Source organism: Olea europaea, chromosome 6, assembly GCF_002742605.1.
Source record: "Olea europaea var. sylvestris chromosome 6, O_europaea_v1, whole genome shotgun sequence".
In the NCBI taxonomy this organism is placed as follows: domain Eukaryota; kingdom Viridiplantae; phylum Streptophyta; class Magnoliopsida; order Lamiales; family Oleaceae; genus Olea; species Olea europaea.
The window spans coordinates 2,320,806-2,344,721 of record NC_036242.1 but is presented as its reverse complement, the minus strand read 5'-3'; the positions used below and the strand labels follow the sequence as shown (position 1 = coordinate 2,344,721).

The window sequence follows — 23,916 nt, the reverse complement described above, 5'->3', positions numbered from 1 at the left end:
TTGACATTCTTGCAATGTTTTAAAAAAATTGACATTTTTGTAAATATATTGAGAAAAATTGACATTCTGTGTAATTTCCTCTTATTATTTTATATTGCTCGTCTGAAAACTTGAATTTTGTGTTGGTGAATTGGTATGTATGGAGTGACAAACGAATCTCTTGTATCACTTGAAATTTCGACAGAATAACAGTTTTGAATGTTGGTAAAGTTCTTCAGAAATTTTGACAGAGTAACAACTATAAATAAAGCCAAAATATGCAGCAAATAATGCCAAACAAATGTAAGTTGAGGCAAGTGTTGAATACTTTGTCCTTAAGTCGAATTTGCCCCGCAACGGTGCCTACGAATTCACGGCAATCGACTTCCAAAATACAACGACTTCTTATGTGAGTAGTACTTCAACACACAAGAACCTCGAATCAGAAGCAGAATAGCACTCCCAAATGCAAAGTTATGAAGAAAAACCAATATAAGCAATGTATATGCAAAGATTGATTCAAAAATGAGAGAGAATGAAATGTTTATGATTGCATATCATTTGTGTGAGGAAAAAGACGTCCCTAGGCCCTTATTTATAAAGCATGAAGGGTTGGGGATGAAAGAATGCAAGCCAAATCTCGCGATCTTTCGAGCCAAAACGTCATTTGACGTCGCTAGCTTTTCGCTTGAGCGAAAAGGTCACTGTTCGAGCAGTGCCATTGTCGGTCGCTTTTCGCTCGAGCGAAAATCGAGTGACAAGCCATGACATATAGGGTTTGATTACCTAGTTTTACTCCTTTTTTCATCTAACTTTAGACCTCAATTTCTCATTCATCCGGAATTGATTTTAAAACTTCAAATATACTATGACAATCTACTCGACCAGTAGAATAAATTTGTCTATTTACTTTCATATTTTGACCATCGAATCAAGTTTAAATATTTGATCAAAGTTGACATTGAGTCACATTTTCCAACTTTTACTTAATCAATTTAGATTATTTCTTGAACCAATTCCATCAATCCCCCACATGAATGGAAATTCTTTGATATGAACAATAAAATGCAAATGAAATGCAGACTCTAACTCAAGAGTACAAGCGACAAGTCATAGCATCAAGAGAGGTAGCTTGAATTCTTGAACCTTCTTTAGTTGAATACACTCAAACTTACTTGGCTAACTGGTGAACGCGATGTCTTGAACCATTCAGCCGTTTGTGTAAGTCAAGACAACTGTACTAATACCATGACTTATCTAACTACTTCGGTTCTCATGGTTGTGTACATTTTGGCTCTGGACAGCTCTTGGTTTCATAAGTGTTTTAGAAGAATTAAGCCCCAAATTCTCATAGAAGCGGCCCCTCTTTTCACTTACATAGGTGATCTCCTTCCTTGCTAAACAAGTTATGGAAATCATTAAAAGTCTTTCACTTATCCTTTTATCCTTTCTCATAGCACTTTAATTCTAGGAACGAGAGTAAGTGCTTTACTCAGAATCTTTTATGACTTAGTTGTCCCAGATCTCCAAGCTGCAAGGTTAGGTTACCATCATATTAATTCTATTTGATAGGCTTTAGGCCCATTCCCCTTGATAAATGGTATACTTGATCTCTTGTAAGTCCTTTCGTCAAAGGATCCATTAAGTTCTCTTTTGTCTTAACATAGTTAATCGAGATTATACCATTTGATATTAACTGTTTAATGGTATTATGTCTCCGACGCATGTGTCGGGACTTACCATTATACACGCTATTTTGTGCCCTTGCAATTGTCGATTGATTATTGCAATTTATGTTAATTACAGGTACCGACTTTTCCCAGCATGAAATTTCCTCAAGGAAATTAAGAAGCCATTATGCTTCTCTTCGGCTTTATCTAAAGTAATAAACTTCGACTCCATCCTGGATCGAGCAATACATGTTTGCTTAGATTATTTTCAGGACACAGCTCCACCTCCAATGGTAAACACATAACCACTTGTGGACTTTGAATCCTGAGTGTCAGATATCCAATTCGCATAGGTATATCATTCTAATACCATAGGATATCTTGAGTAGTGTAATTCATATTTAACTGTGCGTCTTAAGTATTTAAGAAATCGGTTCAATGCCTTCCAATGTTCCATATTAGGATTTCTTGTAAATCTGCTCAACTTGTTGAATACATTCCTATATCCGAACGTGTGCAGTTAATAATGAACATTAAACTGCCTATAACGCGTGAATAATCCAATTGTGACACAGGATCACCAGAATTTTTGGCGAAGTGTGTGTTCAAATCAACTGGTGTCTTAACTGGTTCATTGTCATGCGTCTTAAATTTATTAAGTATAGTCTCAACATAATAAGATTAAGACAATAACAAGCCGTTATGTGTTTTAGAGATCTTTATCCCTATTATCACATCGGCTATTCCCATGTCCTTCATGTCAAAGTGTTTGATCAACATTTTCTTCATCGAGGAAATGGCATTCGAGTTATTTTCCATGATTAGCATATCCTCAACATAAAAACATACTATTACGCGGTCATTAGGTGTGCTTTTAACGTAGACACATTCGTCACATTCATTAATTTAAAAACCATTTTACAACATTGTTTTGTTAAATTTCTCATGCCATTGGTTCGGTGTTTGTTTTAGTCCATACAATGACTTGACAAGCCTGCACACCTTCTTTTCGTTTCTCGGGGCAACAAACCCTTCAATTGTTCCATATAAATTTCTTCCTCTAATTCATCGTTTAGGAATATAGATTTAACATCCATTTGATGTATTTTAAGATTCTGCAATATCGCTATTGCAATCAAGACATGTACAGAAGTGATCCTTATTACCGGTGAATAGGTATCGAAGGAATCTAGGCCTTCCTTTTGTCTACATCCTTTGGCCACCAACTGAGCCTTGTATTTGTTAATTGATCCATCAGCTTTCAGCTTCTTTTTCCATTTGCAACCTAATGGTTTATTTCCCGGAGGAAGATCAACCAATTCCCAAGTATGATTGCTCATGATGGACTCAATTTCATTATTTACTGCTTCCTTCCAATAAGAAGCTTCCAGGGTGGACATTGCTTCATCAAATGTCTTAGGATCATTTTCTAATAGATTAGTGACAAATTTTGGATCCAATGTCTTGGAAATTCGTTGTCTTTTACTGCACCTTGGTTCTTCATTTATTTGAAGATTTCTGCCATATTCACGATGATTTCAATTGCAGTGTCATAGGTTCATTTATGCGAACTTGTGTCCTTTTCCTTATATGGAAAAGTATCGTCAAAGAATACAGCATTTTTTAATTCGATAATTGTACCTTCATGTACATCAAGCACTTCGGATTTGTGGACTAAGAAACGATATGCACTACTGTTCATAACATATTCGATAAAGATACAATCAATAGTCTTAGGTCCAATCCTTGTTTGTTTAGGTTTTGGTACTTGTACCTTTGCTAAACACCCCCACACTTTCAAATAATTGTAGGAAGGTTTACGACCTTTTCATAATTCATAAGGCGATTCATCCTTATTTTTGTGTGATATTTTGTTTAGGATATGATTTGCAGAAAGTAAGGTTTCCTCTCACAAGTTTTGAGGTAAACCTGAACTTATCAACATTGCATTCATCATTTCCTTAAGGGTCCGATTCTTTCATTCATCAACCCCGTTAGATTGAGGTGAGTATGTTGTTGTTTGATGAATAATTCAGAATCTGCACAGTACTCTTCAAATGGAGCAAGGTATTCTCCACCTCGATCACTACGAATCATTTTTATTCGTTTTCCAAGTTGATTCTCAACTTGAGTTTTATAGTGTTTAAACACTTCCAATGTTTCATCTTTATTTTTTAACAAGTATACATAACAGTATCTTATACAATTGTCAATGAAAGTGATGAAATACTTTTTACCACGTCGAGTTGGTATAAACTTCAAGTCATATACATCTGTGTGAATAAGTTCCAAAGGTGTGGTATTTCGTTCAACTAATTGAAACGGAGTGTTGGCCAATTTTGCCTCTACACATATTTCACATTTTCTTTCATTATTAAAATGCATGTTAGGAAGAACACTTAAGTTCATCAATTTTCGTATTGAGTTATAATTCACATGTCCTAATCTATGATGCCATAAATAAGACAATTCAACAATAGAACTAGAAGAGGATGTTTTATTCATTGCATTGTTCGGTACAATAGTGAGGACATTCATTTTGAATAGTCCATCTTTTACATAGCCTTTTTCTACATACATTTTATTCTTTGTAAGAACAAATTTATCCGACACTAAGACCAACTTAAAGCCATTTTTGCTTAACAAAGAACCCGACACTAAATTCTTGCGAATATCCGGAATGTGAAGAACGTTGTTGGGGCTAAGTTCCTTTCCCGATGTCATCTTCAATAACTCTGCCTTGTCCTTCCACTTTTGAAGTTGAGGAATTTTCCATGAACAATTTTTCTCCCTCGGTTGGAGAATAGATAGTGAACATTCCTCTATCAGCACAAATGTGGGCAGCTCCCGTGTCAACCCACCATTCCATGGAATTTCCATCATAGTTACATTCAGAAATAACGGACGACAAGTTCATATCTGACATGCCACTAGACTATGCATCAGATTCGGTGATATTCACTTGGGCATGCTTTTTCGATTTGTGACAATTGATGGAACGATGCCAGCCTTCCTACAGTTGTAGCATTTACCCTTGAACTTCTTTGAGTTCTTCTTTGAGGGTTCCGCAGAGTGCTTCCTCTTCTTCCCTTTGTTGTTGGACTCCATTTTATTTGCCTTTGCTTGCAATGATTGATCTCTAACATGTTTGTCCGAGTTTCGGTTGTCCTCTTCAATCCTCAAACGAACTACAAGTTCTTCAATATTCATCTCCTTGCGCTTATGTTTGAGATAATTTTTAAAGTCCCTCCACATAGGTGGGAGCAGTCCAATTGAAATGATTCACTTAGAGACATTCTCCGCATGAATATCATGAAGTATAATCTGCAATTCCTGCACTTGATTGATGACGGTCTTGGAATCTACCATTTTGTAGTCCAAGAACTGTCCCACAATGAACTTTTTAGAATAGGCATCTTCAGTTTTGTATTTCTTTTCCAAGAATTCTCATAGTTCCTTTGCAGATTTCTTGGAACTATATACATTGTATAACTCATTGTCCAAGCCATTCAGAATGTAGTTCTTGCACAAGAAGTCTAAATTCTTCCAGGCCTCCAACGCAATAAATGATGTCCTACTATTTCCCTTTCTTGCACGGCAGGAGCATCTTTTTTTAAGGATTTTGCCAAGTTAAGGGTCGTGAAATAGAATAAAATTTTCTGTTGCCATATCTTGAAATCAACCCCAAGGAACTTCTCCAGTTTCTCTCCATGTGGAACAAAGTTTGTAGGGACAGTCACAACCGAAGCATTAGCCACGGTAGTAGGGACACTTCCTTTTGAAGTTCCCATGTTCAAGGTTTCATTCGAAGCAGAATTGATATTAAATACCTATTCATTTTTGTTTACGGAAAACAGAAAATCAATCAAATCAAAAGAAGGGTAGAAGAAGTTAAACTAAAATAGTTTAACCGAAGAGAAATCACTCCAACAAACCAAAAGCACAAAAATTCGACTTAAGATTGTTGGTTAATTTGTGTGTATGGAGTGACAAATGAATGCCTTGTATCACTTGAAATTCTGACAGAATAATGGTTTTGAATGTTGGTAAAATCCTCCAGAAATTTTGGCAGAGTAACGACTATAAATAAAACCAAAATATCCAGCAAATAATGCCAAACAAATGTAAGTCGAGGTAAGTATTGAACACTTTATCCTTAAGCTGAATTTGCCCAGCAACGGTGCCGACGGATTCACGGCAATCGACTCCCTAGCTACAACAACTTCTTATGTGAGTAGCACTTCAACACACAAGAACGTCTAACTAGAAGCAGAGTAGCACTCTTGAAATGCAAAATTATGAAGAAAACCATTATAAGCAATGTATATGCAAAGATTGGTTGAGAAAGGAGAGACAATGAAATGCTTATGATTGCATATCATTGGTGTGAGGAAAAGGACGTCCCTAGTTCCTTATTTATAGAGCATGAAGGGTTGGGGATGAAAGGATATAAGCCAAATCTCGCAATCTTTCGAACCAAAATGTCACTTGATGTCGCAAACTTTTCGTTAGAATTTACCTCGAGCGAAAAGGCGAGACTGTTTGAGCAGTGCCATTGTCACTCAATGTTCGCTTGAACGAAAATCGAGTGATAGGCGAGTGACATATAGGGTTTAATCACCCAGTTTTCATAATTTTTTCATCCAACTTTGAACATCAATTTCTCATTTTATGACTTCAAATATACTACCAGTAGAATAAATTTGTCTGCTTTCTTGACCAAGTCCAAATATTTGATCAAGGTTGACACCGAGTCACTTTTTCCAACTTTTATTTAATCAATTTAGATTATTTTTTGAACCAATTCCATCATTTTGTTGGTTAAGTCGGATTAATATAATTTTTGTGTCAATCCGTATATTAATTTTCTCTTATAATATGTCTGCAAAGATCCTTTTATTTTGCTTCAATAGCTTTTTATATTGTCCATTCATCTTCAGATACCAATTAATCCATGAATTGCTTTTTCCCATGCAAATATTTATTTCTACCACATGTAATTGTGTGTGTGTGTTGTTTTTTTTTTTGGTTTTTAAATCCTATAGATTATTTATACTTAACTCTATTTGGATGGATGAGTACTAAATGAAAATGGAGAGCACAGCTGCACAAGGGGGAATCTTGATTTAAACGGTTTGATATGTTAGACTAAAATTAATTTTCGCTTAAAATCAAATATAAACTTCTCATTAAAACATATAGGCTATAGCCATGTTTGGTGCAGTTTAGATACTTGAATAATTCAAGTCAAAATCAAAAATTAATATTAATCATATATTTCATAGAATCTATAACTTTTCAACCATACCTTTCATTAAATTTTAACAAAATCCACCTAAAATATAATTTTTATCTACATCAAACAGGGGTATGTCGACCAAAATAAAAAATGCGAGGGTTAATTTCAATAATGCCCACGTAACTTTGCACTTACTATCACCTTGATCGATAAATCTTACAAGATGTTTCAATCAAATCATCGATTCAACTTGACTTCGCTTTTAAAATTGAACATTTTACGTGTTCATGTGTGAAGTCGTAGGATTTAATTGAAAATCCAAATGATTTGATAACTAGGTACCAAAAATGGTATAAGTTTCAATTAATAAATAGGCATCAAACTCAATTTGTAGTCTTAATGAAGCATTTTATAAATTCAGTGATCAGTCTAAACAAATTAAAGTTTAGTGTCCAAGATGACAGAGTGAAAAGTTAAGTGGACATCGATGTAAATAACCCAAAATGGGACATCGATTACTTGGCATTTGCTTAGCAAGAAGCCACGTGGACAGGATCGTAGTCTCCCTAATTTAACCTAATTATTCATATGATGCACTGAACTTTGATTATAATTATATTTAAGATTGTATGATAGGACCTTGTTATAGAGTCGTATTGCAGGGGTGGATGTCTTAACGTAGCAAAAAGGCTTTTACATTGACAGAGCTGAGCCTATGAGGATGCCAAGGTAACAATTTCTTTTTATTAAAATAGAAAATGTGCAATTAAGTACAATACTTCAAAATGGTGATATATTATTTGTTGCAAATTTGACTCTGTGCTTTGCAAATCCCAAAAATGAAAAGCTGCGTAGAGTCTAGAACTAGCCTTTGAATTTGGACTTATTAGGGGATGTAATTAGCCTTTGCAGGGTAGGGGAGAAAAAAGATTTGATTTGCTTGTATAGAAAAATACTTCACATAATTGTATCAAATGTAGGTGTGACAACATCTGGTTTGATCTATTGCATTTTATTTATTTATTTGTTATCATTATCCAACAAATTGTTACCAAATGTTTTCTATATAAATTCTGAAAGCCAAATTACGTATAGACCCGCTCGTTATTTATTTGTTTTCTATATACATACTCCTAGGAATTGATTATTAATATTGAATGTCGTGCAATTTCCATTTTGCATCAGCAAGATATTGTTGACAAAGTGACCTAAAGTTTTAAATGTTGTTACTGTATGAAGGAACATATCCATGCAGTATGATGCAATTCTAAGAAATTGTATTTATTATTCCTTCTGATCAAGATTGAACAATTTCTTCAATGTTGACATTGTAGAAACTTGGAGGCCAAACACCAGTGGTTCAAAACTGCAGCATAATTGAATCTACTCACCAATGAAATCAAATTGCAAAATTTTTAGGTTGAGATGATATAGAAATGAATTATCATAATCTACACTTGGATATTGCCATATTGGCATCTATTTTGCAAAGATACGTTGAGATGAATGAAGCAGAAATGAGGATGTTCACAGTATTGTGTGTGATGATTATATAATGGATAAGTAACAAGTGATGGCAACACCCATCAAGGATAAATTAAGAGAATGATAACTTTAAGTGGTTGGGCTTGCTTTGTGTGGACTTGATGATGAAGTTGTCATTCTCTAGAGTCGTGCAATCTTTGTGGAATAGTTTGGAAGAGGAAGAGTTGGTCTAAATTAATTTGATTTGCTGTGGTTGTGAAGGACGTGGTAGCATTGGATCTTCTAGTGAATATACTGATGGATCGAACTAAGTGGTGATAAGGATTCATGTAACAACTCCAAATTCATTTAGGATAAGGTTTAATTTATTGTTGTTGAGGAATAGCTATGATGCTGCCTTTGTTGCACTGATTGTGAACTCTTTTGTGTTTTCACTGTTGTGTTACTTGTGTATATTTATCCTTTTGCAATTTCATGCAAGTTGACAGAGTTGCTATTGCCATACTAAATAAGACTATTTGTTTGCCGTATTTTGGTTTTAACAAGAAACTTGGTTTTACAGTGTCGTCTCACGTACACTCGGAACGTGTGGAAATATTTAGACGTAAGCTGCATTGTCATATTGCTGGCTTTGCTGTTTATGGTAGGAGTGGATGTTAGCATGAACATGCATTTGAAGACAGTGAAACTGACACTGAAAGGGAAGAATCCAGTTACTCTTGATCATCTAAGTGTTAGGGGTAACACCATACGCTATTACATCCTTCCCGACAGCTTAAATCTGGAAACTTTACTTGTTGAAGAGACTCCTAGAGTGAAGCCCAAGAAGCCTACTGCAGGTACTGGATTTATTGCCCTGGTTCCAGTTTCTTACGTTTGGAATCTACTTAAATATTTCTCCTCACATTTTACTGGTTGTAATCTTTTGTATGTTTCTATTAAAATATAGGGAGGCCTTTGGGCCGTGGAAGGGGCAGAGGACGTGGTCGTGGTCGTGGTCGTGGCAGAGGCCGTTAAGTTATTTCCTGTTTTTTTTCTTAATTGTTGGGAAACCTCAATATCTAGACGTTGTAAGAACTTTCTGTTCAAAGTTTGGATTATGGAACAAACTATTTGCAACATCTGTATGTCATATGAATTGCTATGCTTAGTATTGTTACTTTATCTTCCTTTTTGATATAAATATTTCTCCTCACATTTTACTGGTTGTAATCTTTTGTATGTTTCTATTAAAATATAGGGAGGCCTTTGGGCCGTGGAAGGGCCAGAGGACGTGGTCGTGGTCGTGGTAGAGGCCGTTAAGTTATTTCCTGTCTTTTTTTCTTAATATTTGGGAAACGTCAATATCTAGACGTTGTAAGAACTTTCTGTTCAAAGTTTGGATTATGTAACAAACTATTTGCAACATCTGTATGTCATATGAATTGCTATGCTTAGTATTGTTATTTTATCTTCCTTTTTGATATTGCATCGTGCAATCAATAGCTTATTGTAGTCGTTGCCTTTAGTGGATTGAACGTAACGTTAGTTGCTTGTGGCTTGGTTGGGGTGATGAATCAGCAGTGCAGCCATGTCCAAATTTTCCTTCACGTCCTTGCAATTGATGCTTTCCCTATCATAGTAAGGGTGAGGATCCAAATCCATTTTAGGAGGTGGTGTAGCAGAGTGGGAGAATCTGCAAAATGTTCATTCTTCTCACTCAATACTTTTTCTCTGTAACTGTTACATTTCTTTAACAAATAGTAGTTGCTGTTTTTGGTTCAATCAACCTTGACATTGCACACTTCACAGAAGGGTCTAGAATAACCATACAAACATTTCTAGTTTTTATAGCAACCATGTGTGCGCGCTCTCATACAACCGTTTCAACATCAAAATCCACAAAAACCTGAGCTAAAAAATAATAGTGGATTTGAAATTGTAATCAAGCGTCACCCATTGATTTATCCAAGGATATGAGTCATAACTAGAAAGTTTCTCCCACCCTGTACTAATTGGGGCTAAGATCTCCGAAACGAAGAATGCCTAAATAGGAATAAGACTTGATGTTATTAAAATGCCCAAAAATTATTATTCATAAAGCAAAAATATAGATGTACTCTACGAACGTGAAAAATATTGGAGTGCGTGTATACGAGGTGCTCTACCAATTGAGTTATAGCCCTTTGTGCTTGTGATACATATTTTATCACGTAGATATTTTTTGTCGATATGAATGTTCTATGATCCAACATCCTCTATGTTTTAGTGGTATTGTTCATAAATAATATGATATCTATAATCCATCGATAACATAGGTTCCGTTTGGTTATCTTTAGGAGATAAATGGCGTACTTAACTAAGTGGTTAGAGTTTTGCTTTCATGTGATGGCAGTCATTGATTCAAATTCAATACTAGGTACAACTTACTAAATACTAGAGTTAGTGTTACCTAATAAGTTTGTCAATCCATCCTCTTTTATTTTTATTGATTATCTATCTAATTTATTTCGTGGGAGTGAGTCTGCTTGATTGGATTCATTTGACATAATTCTATCAAAATAGGCTCAATAACATAACTTCTTTTAATTATTCGAACGCACCAACTAATGATGAAATCACCTTGACAACCTCTACTTGCCTCAATTATTATTCTATTTCCTTCATCTATTCTGAAATTAGTTTCATCTATTTGAAGGCATCATTTACTAAATCATCGATCTCATTATTGCATATTCTAGAAAAATCATCCATCAGAGTCATCGTTAACCATTAGTTGTTGAAGCATCTTCTTGAAATCTATCTACAGCTGGGGCAATAGGGGCATGGTTTGATAATACACTAATTTGACCGCTTTCAATTGATAAAGCAATTTCTTTCACTTCTAAATTGGTATATCTCAAACAATTCGATTAGGGATCAGTACACAAAGATTTAAAGTCATTTCTTCAAATTGCTCTCCATTTCTAGGTTAAGAGCATTGTCCGTTTCAGAAGGATGGCAGAACCAAACAACCTTGAAAACGTTTATCAAAGAGCTTCCAAAGCAGGTTTTTCATATCCCATCCACTTTAAAATGTAGCACAACTTTACCGCACTTTTCTCTTCTCAAATTTTTTATTTTATTTATTTTATTAATGTTCATACACTCGCAAATATATGTGTAGTGTTTGTGTAAATTTTACAAAAGCAATTCATCCATATGAAAATTATGAAACTGAAAGGGATACCCTTGAGCTTGCTTGACTAAAACTACTTCAGAAAGGGGTACAAATTGAGATTTTCATTTTAAGTGATTTAGCGGCGGATTTCTCGGACAAGTAATGCAGCATTCTCTCGATGAAAGATAGCAGATAAAGCCGAAATGCAGGCCTAATGCTGCCATGAACAAAACGGAATCATCACCATCGAAAGAGCCCAAAAAGGAGTCTAATAACTTGTGCTAAGGCCAAATTCCTTGTTTATATTGTTTCAGCTTTAATTTTTCTGAATAATAAGGATTACATATTTACAGAGTAAAAAGTACATTCAGGTCTGTAAAAGGCTGTCAAACCTTGACGTCTACTACACTGAGAAACTTGTAAGGATTTTTCTTCATTGTCCCACTAATACAATAATCATCGATAGCTTTGCTCAAGGGATGAATCAGCAGTGCAGCCATGTCCAAATTTTCCTTCACGTCCTTGCAATTGATGCTTTCCCTATCACAGTAAGGGTGAGGATCCAAATCCATTTTAGGAGGTGGTGTAGCAGAGTGGGAGAATCTGCAAAATGTTAATTCTTCTCACTCAATACTTTCTCTGTAACTGTTACATTTCTTTAACAAATAGTAGTTGCAGTTTTTGGTTCAATCAACCTTTGACATTGCACGCTTCACAGAAGGGTCTAGAGTAACCATACAAACATTTCTAGTTTTTATAGCTACCATGCGTGCGCGCTCTCATACAACCGTTTCAACATCAAAATCCACAAAAACTTGAGCTAAAAAATAATAGTCGATTCGAAATCGTAATCAAGCGTCACCCATTGATTTATCCAAGGATATGAGTCATAACTAGAAAGTTTCTCCCACCCTGTACTAATTGGGGCTAAGATCTCCAAAACGAAGAATGCCTAAATAGGAATAAGACTTGATGTTATTAAAATGCCCAAAAATTATTATATTCATAAAGCAAAAATGTAGATGTACTCTATGAACGTGAAAAATATTGGAGTGCGTGTATATGAGGTGCTCTACCAATTGAGTTATAGCCTTTTGTGCTTGTGATACATATTTTATCATGTAGATATTTTTTGTCGATATGAATGTTCTATGATCCAACATCTTCTATGTTTTAGTGGTATTGTTCATAAATAATATGATATCTATAATCCATCGATAACATGGGTTCCGTTTGGTTATCTTTAGGAGATAAATGGCGTACTTAACTAAGTGGTTAGAGTTTTGCTTTCATGTGATGGCAGTGATTGATTCAAATCCAATACTATGTATAACTTACTAAATACTATAGTTAGTGTCACCTCGTAAGGTTGTCGATCCATCCTCTTTTATTTTTATTGATTATCTATCTTATTTATTTCATTGTAGTGGAGTCTACTTGATTGGATTCACTTGACATAATTCTATCAAAATAGGCTCAATAACATAACTTCTTTTGATTATTCGAACGCACCAACTAATGATGAAATCACCTTAACAACGTCTACTTGCCTCAATTATTTCTCTATTTCCTTCATCTTTTCTGAAATTACTTTCATCTATTTGAAGGCACAATTTACTAAATCATCAATCTCATTATTGCGTGTTCTAGAAAAATCAACCATCAGAGTCATTGTTAACCATTAGTTGTTGAAGCATATTCTTGAAATCTATCTATAGCTATAGGGGCATGATTTGGTAATACACTAATTTGACCGCTTTCAATTGATAAAGCAATTTCTTTCACTTCTAAATTGGTATATCTCAAACAATTCGATTAGGGATCAATACACAAAGATTTAAAGTCATTTCTTCAAATTGCTCTCCATTTCTAAGTTAAGAGCATTGTCGGTTTTAGAAGGATGGCAGAACCAAACAATGTTGAAGCAATCTTGAAAACGTTTATCAAAGAGCTTCCAAAGCAGGTTTTTCATAGCCCAACCACTTTGAAATGTAGCACAACTTTATAGCACTTTTCTCCTCAAATTTTTTTTTTTTTTTTTTTTTTTTATTAGTGTTCATACACTCGTAAATATATCTGTAGTGTTTGTGTAAATTTTCCAAAAGCATTCTGAACAAAGATAGAAGTTAAATGACTGTAGAGCAATTCATCCATATGAAAATTATGAAACTGAAAGGGATACCCTTGAGCTTTGCTTGTCTAAAACTACTTCAGAAAGGGGTACAAATTGAGATTTTCATTTTTAAGTGATTTAGAGGCGAATTTTTCGGATAAGTAATGCAGCATTCTCTCGATGAAAGATAGCAGATAAAGCCGAAATGCAGGCCTAATGCCGCCATGAACAAAACGGAATCATCACTAATACAATAATCATCGACAGCTTTGCTCAAATTTGACAGCTCTTCTGAGACAAAAAATAGTAACTTTTTTATTTAAATTTCTCCTAGACTAACTTGAACTATTTCTCGTGAATACAAATCCTTCACATTTCAATCCTTACTCTCCAAAGGTACAGCTCTTGCTCCGGAATTCTCAAAGAAAATTTGATGAATCCAGATGCTTCTTCATATTCAAATTCCACTTCCGCACAATCAACTGTAATTCTTTTAGGTCTAACCGAAGAATAGGCTCCAAATAGACCACACCCTCAAACTTTCATGCTGACAGTTCCCATCTGTTCTGATTCATAATCTAGCTCTTTAATCGCTCCTCCTGAGTTGAACATTTTGATGAGACCTATCGGAGCAAATGTAATTCCGCCTGACATCTGCTTGACGGGAACAACTGTGAAAACCTCATACTCTCGAGCCTTCAGTGTGATTGGCAGAGAAGTGTTATTTGGAAGATAAACCAAGTCTCCTGCAGTGACAACAAATAGATGTTAAAAACGAGTCCATTCTCTAGCAGTTCTTCACAGTATGAGTTTTGGTCAGTCGCAAGTACCTTGAAGATGAGAATAAAGAATGGCATCTCCTTGCCATCTATCTTCAGAAATTCTTGACAAGTAATCAACGTCTTTAGCTCGGATAATTCCAGTTATTGCGCCAGGTTGTTCGTCATGGATGCGATTAGTCTTTTCAACCTTACACCAACCTGCTCCTTGGCAGTTGAAGACTCCCACGACTCCGATGAAATCATTTAGATTCCAAATCTTTAACAAACTGCAACAAAATTATCAATGTTATTAGACTAAAGAAACTTTATGAGTTGAAAAAGAACAATCATAGAATCGTAAAATTTACTAGATATACCTTTCTCTATCTCTGGAAGGATCAGAAAACAAGCAATCGCGTGTTGGCCTTCCCGGGAATTTGGCTCTCAATATGGAACCATCAGGAAGTACGAGTTTCTTGAGAAGATTGAAGTCATGCTTCCCCGGCTTATCACTGCATGTAATCAGTGTACAAATGTAAGAAACAAAGTTAGAAATTTTTATAGCCACAATAAACTCTTGGGTGTTCTTGATACCTGACGTAAATAGCACAGCCTCCCACGGCACGTGCTCACTCTGCCATAAGAATCGCAGTTATATTAGTATTTAGACATTTATTGACTTTACTGAACTAACAAACGGTTGATAAGGTCATCAACTTGCATGAAACATATCCCAATCTGGCTGCATAAACTCCCCAAGAAAAACAGTGTTGTAAGCAACTGATGCAATATGAATCGTGTGTGATGCAGGATCACTCGGCCAGAAATCATCCGATGCTCTAATAACAGCCGTTCGCTTTGCACTATGAAAATTAAAATAAAGTCCAATCAACATTTACAATCTAATTTTTTGAAATTCAAAAGAGAAATAGCGATAGGTTTAATTACCTGTACAAACCATCTGTGTTGTGGCTCATGCAGGAAATAATTCCATTATCAGGGAAATTCCTTGAAATTGATGCCTCTAATGCTTGGTGGTATTTCCTAGCTAGCTTCACCCTTCCACCATGGCCACCCCCGAGAGTTTCAAGGATGTTCTGGACGTCTACTTTGACCCCATCGATACCAGCGGATGCAAGGTATGAATGTAACTCATTATAGAAATTGTAGACTTTGTCGGGATTCACGAGACCTAGTCCATTCTTGACAATGCTGTTCAAAGCATCACAAGGTTCATTCGACTGAACCCCTGGAGACGAGACAGGATATGACATCTTAGATTCATAATGTTCCATTCCAGCAACACCAGGTCTAACACCACCCCAGTACCCCATCAAAGCGTGCCACACATAAGCGTACCTGCATAGTCCACAAAGATAGATCATATAATTGCTTTCTAAAAATTTATGACATACGTGGCTATGACAGTTCTTTAGGTGTAGCGTATCTTACTTAATAGAATGTTTATCTTTAATCTCAGCTACAATATGCCGAATGCCCATTGTCGGATCCTCCACCCTTTCATTTTCCTTCCCATCCTTCTGGAATTTGTGGTTCTCTTTGATATTGTTTAACCTATTTGCAAAGCTGAATTGAACCAAAGTGAACTCTAAAGAGTTAGACAGAAAGAGAAGAAAAAGGACTAAAACTTTAAAACACGACATGTTTCTTAAGACTCACTGGGCTGTGTTATCAGCTTTCGCTTCAACACTGGTCGGATCCATGCCAACCGATTGCCACCCATCATCAATGATGATAAACTTGGGGAGAATCCCGCCTTTCTCAAAACTTCAATAAAATATCAATCATTAGTTATTTTGCCAACATTGCGCAATATGCCTACTCATATTATAAGTGGGATACCTCTTCAAACCCTTTTTCACTCCCTCTGATGTAACGTCGGTATAGAAAGCATCCCATGTGCACCATCCGAACCAGTTCAACATGTCCGGCATCTGAATCATTACAAAATACTTGATTTAGAATATGTGTCAGATACCGACACTTTTAAGACACTCTACCCCGAATATTTTTCTTTATTTATCAGAAATATTATATATTTCCATAAACTTATTATTAAATAACAAATAGATACTCAAATCTAAAATATCTCAATAAGAAAAAATTAATAACAAGTATAAAACGTTTTACTGTATAAACGAAAATTTTAAAGAATTTAATTAACGTGTCAGTACTTTATTGAAAAACACGTGTTGGACACAGTGTTCATGTCGATGCATCATAGGTTCTAATACAGGAAACATTCAGGGAATATTTCACCTTCTTTCTATCGCGATGACAAAATGTTTGCAAACGTCTCTCCACCGTCCTGCATATATATGGAAATGTTATCAACCATCAAGTCCTTCACAAAATACAACTTACGAGTTCATTTTATCTAGGCTAAGATCAGTCTAACCCTGAATATTGATTATCATAATCCATAGGTTTCTGGGACAAACATATTAATGTTAGAAAATAACCAGATAGATAGAATCGCAAAGGACATACTTGACTGCGGTTCTTTGTTTGCATTAAAATATTGTGCGTACCATGTTTCAATCAAGATGAAATGGTACACATGATTTAATGTACACAATTTTCATAAATGATAGACCAAGTGTGAGTGATACAAGCGCACTTAGACTTTAAAAGCATCACACTAATTGTCTTTCAAATTCAATTTGAGATGTGATGAAAATAAATCTTCATCGTCGCGTATTTCGGTCGGAGGTATATTCAAGTTAACGACCTTGAACTTCAATTCAATTTGAGTACGGGGATCAAGATATCAAGTTTGTCCTTCAACATTAACAAAAGTCCGGATACGATATTACTTGTCAGAACCAGAATGTAAGTGGTTTTGTCTCCTCTTCACTTCTATTCGTCATCCGCATGAACAAACTTTCCCCCTGCGACATGATGAAACTCAAATGATTATTCATACCTCAAATGTTGGGATTGCAACGATAAGAATTCTACAGAATCAATGTGTTGGCATTTAATAGCATGAAAGCGGCACTACATAATACGTAAATCCGTACAATAGTAAAAGGTCAAATCAAGGCTTTCCGTCGTTTTAAGTGTTCAATTTGACAGTAAAACTATATACCCCGACAGTTTGCAAATGTTCGGGTTCGACATTTCAAACGTCTAACCCGACGGTTTGTAAATGTCAAATTCGACAGTTGAACCGTCGAAAATGTCGAGAAGCAGATGACAGTGGGTAGAACATATTCTTCAGCACAACACATTAAGTGTGATAATTAGTATTGAGCTAGATGAAAAAGGTCAGATTGGCCTTGTTATTGAAGAGACATTTAATGAAAACATTATCTGGTTTGAATGGAAGAAAGTACTCAAAACCTTAATAGTGATAATCACATTTGTGAAGGATTTAAAAAAAAATCAATGAATAATAGTTTCAAAAATTTTAAGTAAATATGTCCAGGTTGTATACAAAACAGTAAACTGTAGAAGTAAAATGTAAATATTTTCTAATAACTAACCTCTCAAAATGGATTATGAATGCAAGAGAAAAATCTTTTTGATCAATAAAATGAAGAAGATGAGAAAAATTAGGGTTTGTAAGGGAAGAAGAAGATATATTTGTTTATGTTTCATTTTAAATTTCTTTTACCCTTTTTTATTAACACAAATTCATATTAATCAATATAATACACATTTATCCATATTTTTTATATATAAAATAAATCATCACATCAATATAATCAATTCTTTCAAATCAAGCATTAAATGCTAATGAAAATGTGTCATTAAGGGTAATTTGGACATTTCACACAAAAAAAGTGATATTTTTGCTCACATAAAGTGAAAATGACAACTTTTGGGGACCTTGTTAATTTTGTGACATTTTTGAAAATTCCCCATAAAATAAATGTTATAAAATAGTTGGAGAGAATATGAAAGGCTAGAAAACTTTTGCCGTAATGTTACAAGTCAATGCAAATATGAAGACTTGACTTAAATGGTAAAAAAGTTGAATCCATTCAACCTTTTGCCCAACAGCTTTCAACAATAATGACTGAATGCAGTCCCTCTTCCGTTTGAAATGAAAATGAAAATTTTTCATTTTAACGGGTCACAAACAAATATTTTAATAAACAGCGTGACCTCAGTCATCTAACGTCATGCTAAGAAATTGGAAGCGATAGATTAAATAATTAGAATAAAAATAAAAAAAATCGGCAACTAACTATAGATAGACAAAAAAAAAAAAAAAAAAAATAAAAAAAAAAAAAAAAAAAACCGGCAAAAAAAAAAAAAAAAAAAAAAAAAAAAAAAAAAAAAAAAATAATAATAATAATAATAATAATACTCAGCATTTAACTATAATAGACAAAAATCAATAATTACGAAATGCTTCAATGTGGTCCACTAGATTCCTATATGATAAAGTAGGACTCCCCAGTCAACTCTCTCAATTATTACCACCTAAAACATTAACAAATTTTATTTGGGTAAATATATAAAGACGAATATAATAAATAATAGTGATTGTCAATGTGATTGAAATTATTAATTAAAATTAATATATAAATTTATATTGACTATTGTACTATATGTAAATAATGATTCACATACACATAATATAGTGAGTTATGATTGGGTAGAGAACGACTCTCCAATCAACTCTCTCACAATTATTACCACCTAAAATATTGAAAAATCCTATTTTAGTATATATTTAAATGATTTATAAGGATAAATATAAAAAATTAATGATAAATAATAATTATTTAATAATTGCGAATGTGATTAAAATTAACAATTGAAATAAATATATAAATTTGTATCCGAATGAAAAATTAAATCCATTGTATTATATATACATGATGATTTGTATACGCATAATATTTTGATATATATGATTGAGTTAAAAAATAAATAAAAAATCCACCTCCATTATTTACAAGTAACATTATTCAATTTAAATGGTCAAACAGAATTTCTCAATCACACTCACTCACCTGTTCCTTGCGATCTAGAACGTCAAACAGAATTTCTCAATCACACTCACTCACCTATTCCTTGCGATCTAGAAGGTCAGCATTTTAGGAGTATTTTTTTAATGAGGTGGGACACGAGGGACCTATAGTATAAAATTGCTTTGCGCCTTGATACCTTTTTTGCCAATTGTCAGCTGTCAAAATTCAATTGGTTGTTGAACATCAATGTAGTTTTGCGGCTTTTGCCACGAACCTCAAAATTCAATCACGGAACAATCGGCTAATGTAGTTTTGCCACGAGCTTAATTCCTTGAGGAAATTGCTACGGCTTTTCTTGGCAGGTTTCTTTGGTCTATATATATATGTATGGTGTAGTGAAGGAAGAAATTAGCTGAGCCAGAAATTAGTTCTAGCATGGGCATGGAAATTTGTGGCGATGATCAGAACCCAAGCGTCTCAAATTCTTCTTCTTCTTCTTCGTCTTCGTCTTCGTCTTCGTCTTCGGCTTCGGCTTCGACCACTGAAGTAATGAAGTGCCCTCTTAAGAGAGATGAGGTCAGTCTTTCTATTTCTGCGATTTCATTTGGGAATACGTACAGCAGTAATTTAATTAGTTAATCATTTGATGCTATTTTATTTTATTTATTATTTATATTTTGCCAGAGATACAACGGGCTGATTAATGAGGACACAGAGCTTAATGTTACAATTCGGCTAAATGCCAGTGAGCAGCAAGCTCACGTACGTGATGGTAAGTGAAATCTGGTTTCTTGTTACGTACATTCGATTGTTAAAAATCAAATGATTGATTGTTCAGGTCACGAGTTCAGCTCAATTCTTAATAATAGAAGTAGTTTTTAACGCTTTTCGATCGTCCTTATCCACAAGCAGGAATGCAATAAACATGCTTTCTCAACCAATTTGGAGATGGAAATGGATTTAAACTAATGATATATTGATATAAACACATCAAGGGAAAGGGTTAGAACACTGTTATTCGCCGAACTCGCCGTCTTGTTTCAGCTTAGTTACCGAACTTCTCTTTCATATAAAAATGGTCGAAGTTATCGTTTTGTTTCAGTTCAACCACTTCTTTGTCTCCTTTTGACACTCCTGTGCTTAGTCCTGCAAATTTCTTCAAGCATTTAATATTCCTTATAATTATTTAGGAAAATTCCTTGTTCTAAGGGATCAATCTTATTGAAGAATTATGATGGGCCGACCAATTTTGTCCACAATTATTGGTAAAAATGCAATTATACTCATTACTGAGGAAAACAAAGTACCCAAAGATGCGAAGACATTGACTCATATATATATATATATATATTTTTAATAAAAAATAAATAATAGCAAATACAAATAGTAAATCCAGGTACCCATTTTATGACAACGCTGCTCTCATACTCCTCTCATATGATCTTAGAGGGGGATCACGAGGTTGCTACGCTATGATAAGAGAGCCCGTACAGATTTTAGTATGAAAAGCCCGCCCCAAAGAGTGAATAGTCCTTTTGTCTGGTGCTTTATAATTTTTATCCCACTTGTCCATGATCAAAATTTCGAGTACAACTACTCTTAGCATTCCCGGGCACAGAGATCAAAACTTTTATTCCACTTGTCCATTCCATTTGAGATATAGTGGTGCACTGCCGGATATTGATGTCTTCTTCTATGATCTACAACTTAATAGTCAAAATATTCACAGGAGCATTTATAAATATGTTTGTTCCTCCATCTGAAAATTCAGGGAATGTATGGACAGCTTTGGCACATATAATAACAGCTGTAATCGGTTCGGGGGTATTGTCACTGGCATGGAGCATGTCACAACTGGGGTGGATTGCAGGTCCATTGACTATGCTGGCATTTGCATCAGTCACCCTTACTTCTGCACTTCTTCTTCGGAATTGCTACAAATCTCCTGATCCGGACTATGGCCCGGCTAGAAACGCCTCCTACATAGAAGCTGTCCGAAATATTTTAGGTAAAAAAAAGTTGGCTGTGCTTGTGCTTCATAACCTCTTTAGTTCTCGTGGCATAATCACAGAATTCCATCACTACTTCATCGACAAACGATATTTTAATTTGTCACTTCCTTACCTCCCAAGCTGTGAAGCACGGGACTCGTTATAGGATGGATTATTGGTGTCCAATTCGTATTGGAAACCAACATAACTAAATCACACCAAGACAAGTGTCCAACGTGCCACGTGGTCTGTCCTATTTTTTATAATTCTAACACGCAAGAGACAATCTCGAAACTCCTCGCACACATGTTCAGCAAACTAGGGATGTCCTATTTTTATTTTTAAAAAATATATATTTTTTCAAGTTTTTGATGTACATTGTCTCGACAAGTCAAGGACACGAAACCCCTATTTTGTAAATTCTGGGCTAAAAAATGAGGAAAAATTTTAGTTATTATAAAATTCGTGTAAAAATGCACAATAGCGAGAATGTTTTAGGAAATTCACGTCGTATCTGTTTCATAAACGTTGTATATACTTTTTGATTTGTGAATATTTTTATGTGATTTGCAGTAGTAATACAAAGTAATTGTAATACAACAAATAATACTACTACGCAAATGTAAAAGATGTCACTTGGAAAATTCAAAATTAAAACCAAAAGTAAGTATCAATTTTATTGAAAAAACAAAAAGGTTTAAAACTTAAAAAGAATATATATATAGATCTTTAATTTTTTACTATTTAATTTATCGATTAGTATCCTACATTTTTCAAAATATTACAACTAACAGTGTCCGTCTGTCCGATGACCTTCTTCATATCTCCTAAGTTGTGTCGGTACATGAAAATAAAGCTATGACAAAAGTTAGTGAGAAAATAATTTTAAAAAATGACTAGTACGTAATAATATTTAATATACTAAGTTTGAAAACTAGTGTATTGGGAATGTATAACTCTTTTTTTTTTTTTTTTGATCGGTAAATGTAAATATATAGATAAAAAATGTACCATGTACAAATACACCGGGCATACCCGGGCGAGACAATGTCCAAAATCAAATATAAGTACACCGGGCATACCCGGGCGAATCAATGTCCATAAACATAAACAACTACTCCGGGCATACCCGAGCAAACGTAAGGGACAAATAAAAACGAAATATTCCGGGCATACCCAGGAGATACAATCAAGTGAAGTACATAAAAACTCAATGTCCCAATGCTATAGACTCGAAATGGATCAAGACATCCGGATACGAGGTGAACATAACCTTGTATACGTGTGTCTTGATCCGTCTCACAATGCTATCCAAGTCGGGTTTGAGATCTTCAAAAATCTTCATATTCCGTGTCAACCAAATATAGTAAACCGTAGTGGCAAGAGCAATCCTCTTCACTTTACTTTGCCATGATGTTCCACGAGCCTCCTTTTTCAACCATTTTAAAACACTGGCAATAGTTGACATAGATCTCCTAATGCCAAGCCAACGCCTAACATTCCCCCATAATGAAGAAGTGAAAGAACATTTAAAGAAAAGATGCGCACAAGTCTCCTTCGAATGAGGACAAAAAACACAATTCATATCAATGTCCAAGAAGTGCAACTTATCCTTAGTTAAGAGTTTAGATTGCACTCCTAACCAAAGCAAGAAAGAGTGCTTCGGGGTGATACACGGCTTCCATATTTCAGCTCCCCAAGTTTTGAAAGAACCTTTAGGCCTGAAGAAGTCATAAGCAAATTTTGTACTAAATTTATCCATTCCCAAACAGCCCATATTTTCGTTCAAAAAATCAGAAAACTGCCTACTGACTGAAGCCGTCTGCCTGTGCACAAAACTGCCCAGAATCTGCAGATTTCGCCCCAAGTGTTGAGGCACATTACCCAGCAAATTATGCTCAAAATCATCAGAATAAGGTAGAGAAATTCCCCCATTATTGCGCCCAACCGTCGGGACCTGTTGGTGATGTCCAGCAGCCCTGAATTGAGCCAAAACATCCCTAATTTCCAGCAGTTTCTTGAAGAGTGGGGAGTGATCCTTTTTAGGGCTAACCTCCCAAATGCAAGTCCCCTTAAGATAAACTTGATTCACCCATCTAATCCATAGGGTATCCTTCTTGTTTTGAATGTTCCAAATGGATTTAGCAAGTAGCGCTAAATTCAAAGTCTTCAAGTCTTTCAATCCAAGGCCCCCTTCTGCTTTCGGAAGGCATAGATTCTTCCATGCAACCAATGGCTTCTTTGATCCCCAAAGGAAGTTCCGACAAAGGCTAACAATTCTAGAAATAATTGTAGCCGGAATGGGGAAGATAGAAAGCCAAAAACATTCAACTCCTTGAAGCACCGCCATAATGAGTTCCATCTTCCCGGCATAGGATAAAGATGCACAACTCCAAGCACCAATATAACCCGCAATTTTTTCAAGAAATTGTGCATAAGAACTCACTTTGAGCTTCACCAATGCAAGGGGAATACCCAAGTAACGAAAAGGCATAGTCCCTTTCGAAAATTTTGAGATTTCCATGACAGTTTCAAGCTCATACCTAGAAATTCCTGCTGTGTAGATGCTGGATTTCGTAGTGTTGATCTT

General features: G+C 35.0%; 2 protein-coding genes and 1 pseudogene across 3 annotated transcripts in view; 2 read left to right on the top strand and 1 right to left on the bottom strand.

The window, feature by feature from the left end:
• Positions 1–8,986: 8,986 nt before the first annotated feature.
• On the top strand, positions 8,987–9,825 carry LOC111395486 (small nuclear ribonucleoprotein SmD1a-like). Of its 2 annotated transcripts, none has more exons than XM_023021498.1 (2): positions 8,987–9,212; positions 9,614–9,825. In XM_023021498.1, the coding sequence occupies exons 1-2, from the start codon at positions 9,014–9,016 to the stop codon at positions 9,673–9,675; spliced, it is 261 nt and encodes an 86-aa protein (XP_022877266.1). In that variant the 5' UTR covers positions 8,987–9,013; the 3' UTR covers positions 9,676–9,825. The 2 variants fall into 2 exon arrangements, with proteins under 2 accessions (XP_022877266.1, XP_022877265.1); XM_023021497.1 differs by lacking the exon at positions 9,614–9,825 and adding an exon at positions 9,323–9,526 and having other exon boundaries at positions 8,989–9,212.
• Positions 9,826–13,917: 4,092 nt separating this feature from the next.
• Positions 13,918–17,640, bottom strand: LOC111394997 (annotated as a pseudogene).
• Positions 17,641–19,736: 2,096 nt separating this feature from the next.
• Positions 19,737–23,916, top strand: part of LOC111395485 (probable amino acid permease 7) — an 11,620-nt gene continuing 7,440 nt past the window's right edge. The window contains exons 1-3 of the mRNA XM_023021496.1: positions 19,737–19,911; positions 20,020–20,107; positions 21,107–21,343. Coding sequence (XP_022877264.1) covers positions 19,771–19,911; positions 20,020–20,107; positions 21,107–21,343 — 466 coding nt within the window. The 5' untranslated portion in view covers positions 19,737–19,770. The remainder of the gene's footprint in view (positions 19,912–20,019; positions 20,108–21,106; positions 21,344–23,916) is intronic.

Excerpts from the sequence above, each read along its gene's own strand:
- LOC111395486 (XM_023021497.1), top strand. The coding sequence starts at position 9,014 with ATGGTAGGAGTGGATGTTAGCATGAACATGCATTTGAAGACAGTGAAA. Across the intron at positions 9,213-9,322 it reads GCCCAAGAAGCCTACTGCAG|GGAGGCCTTTGGGCCGTGGA; the intron begins GTACTGGATTTA and ends ATTAAAATATAG.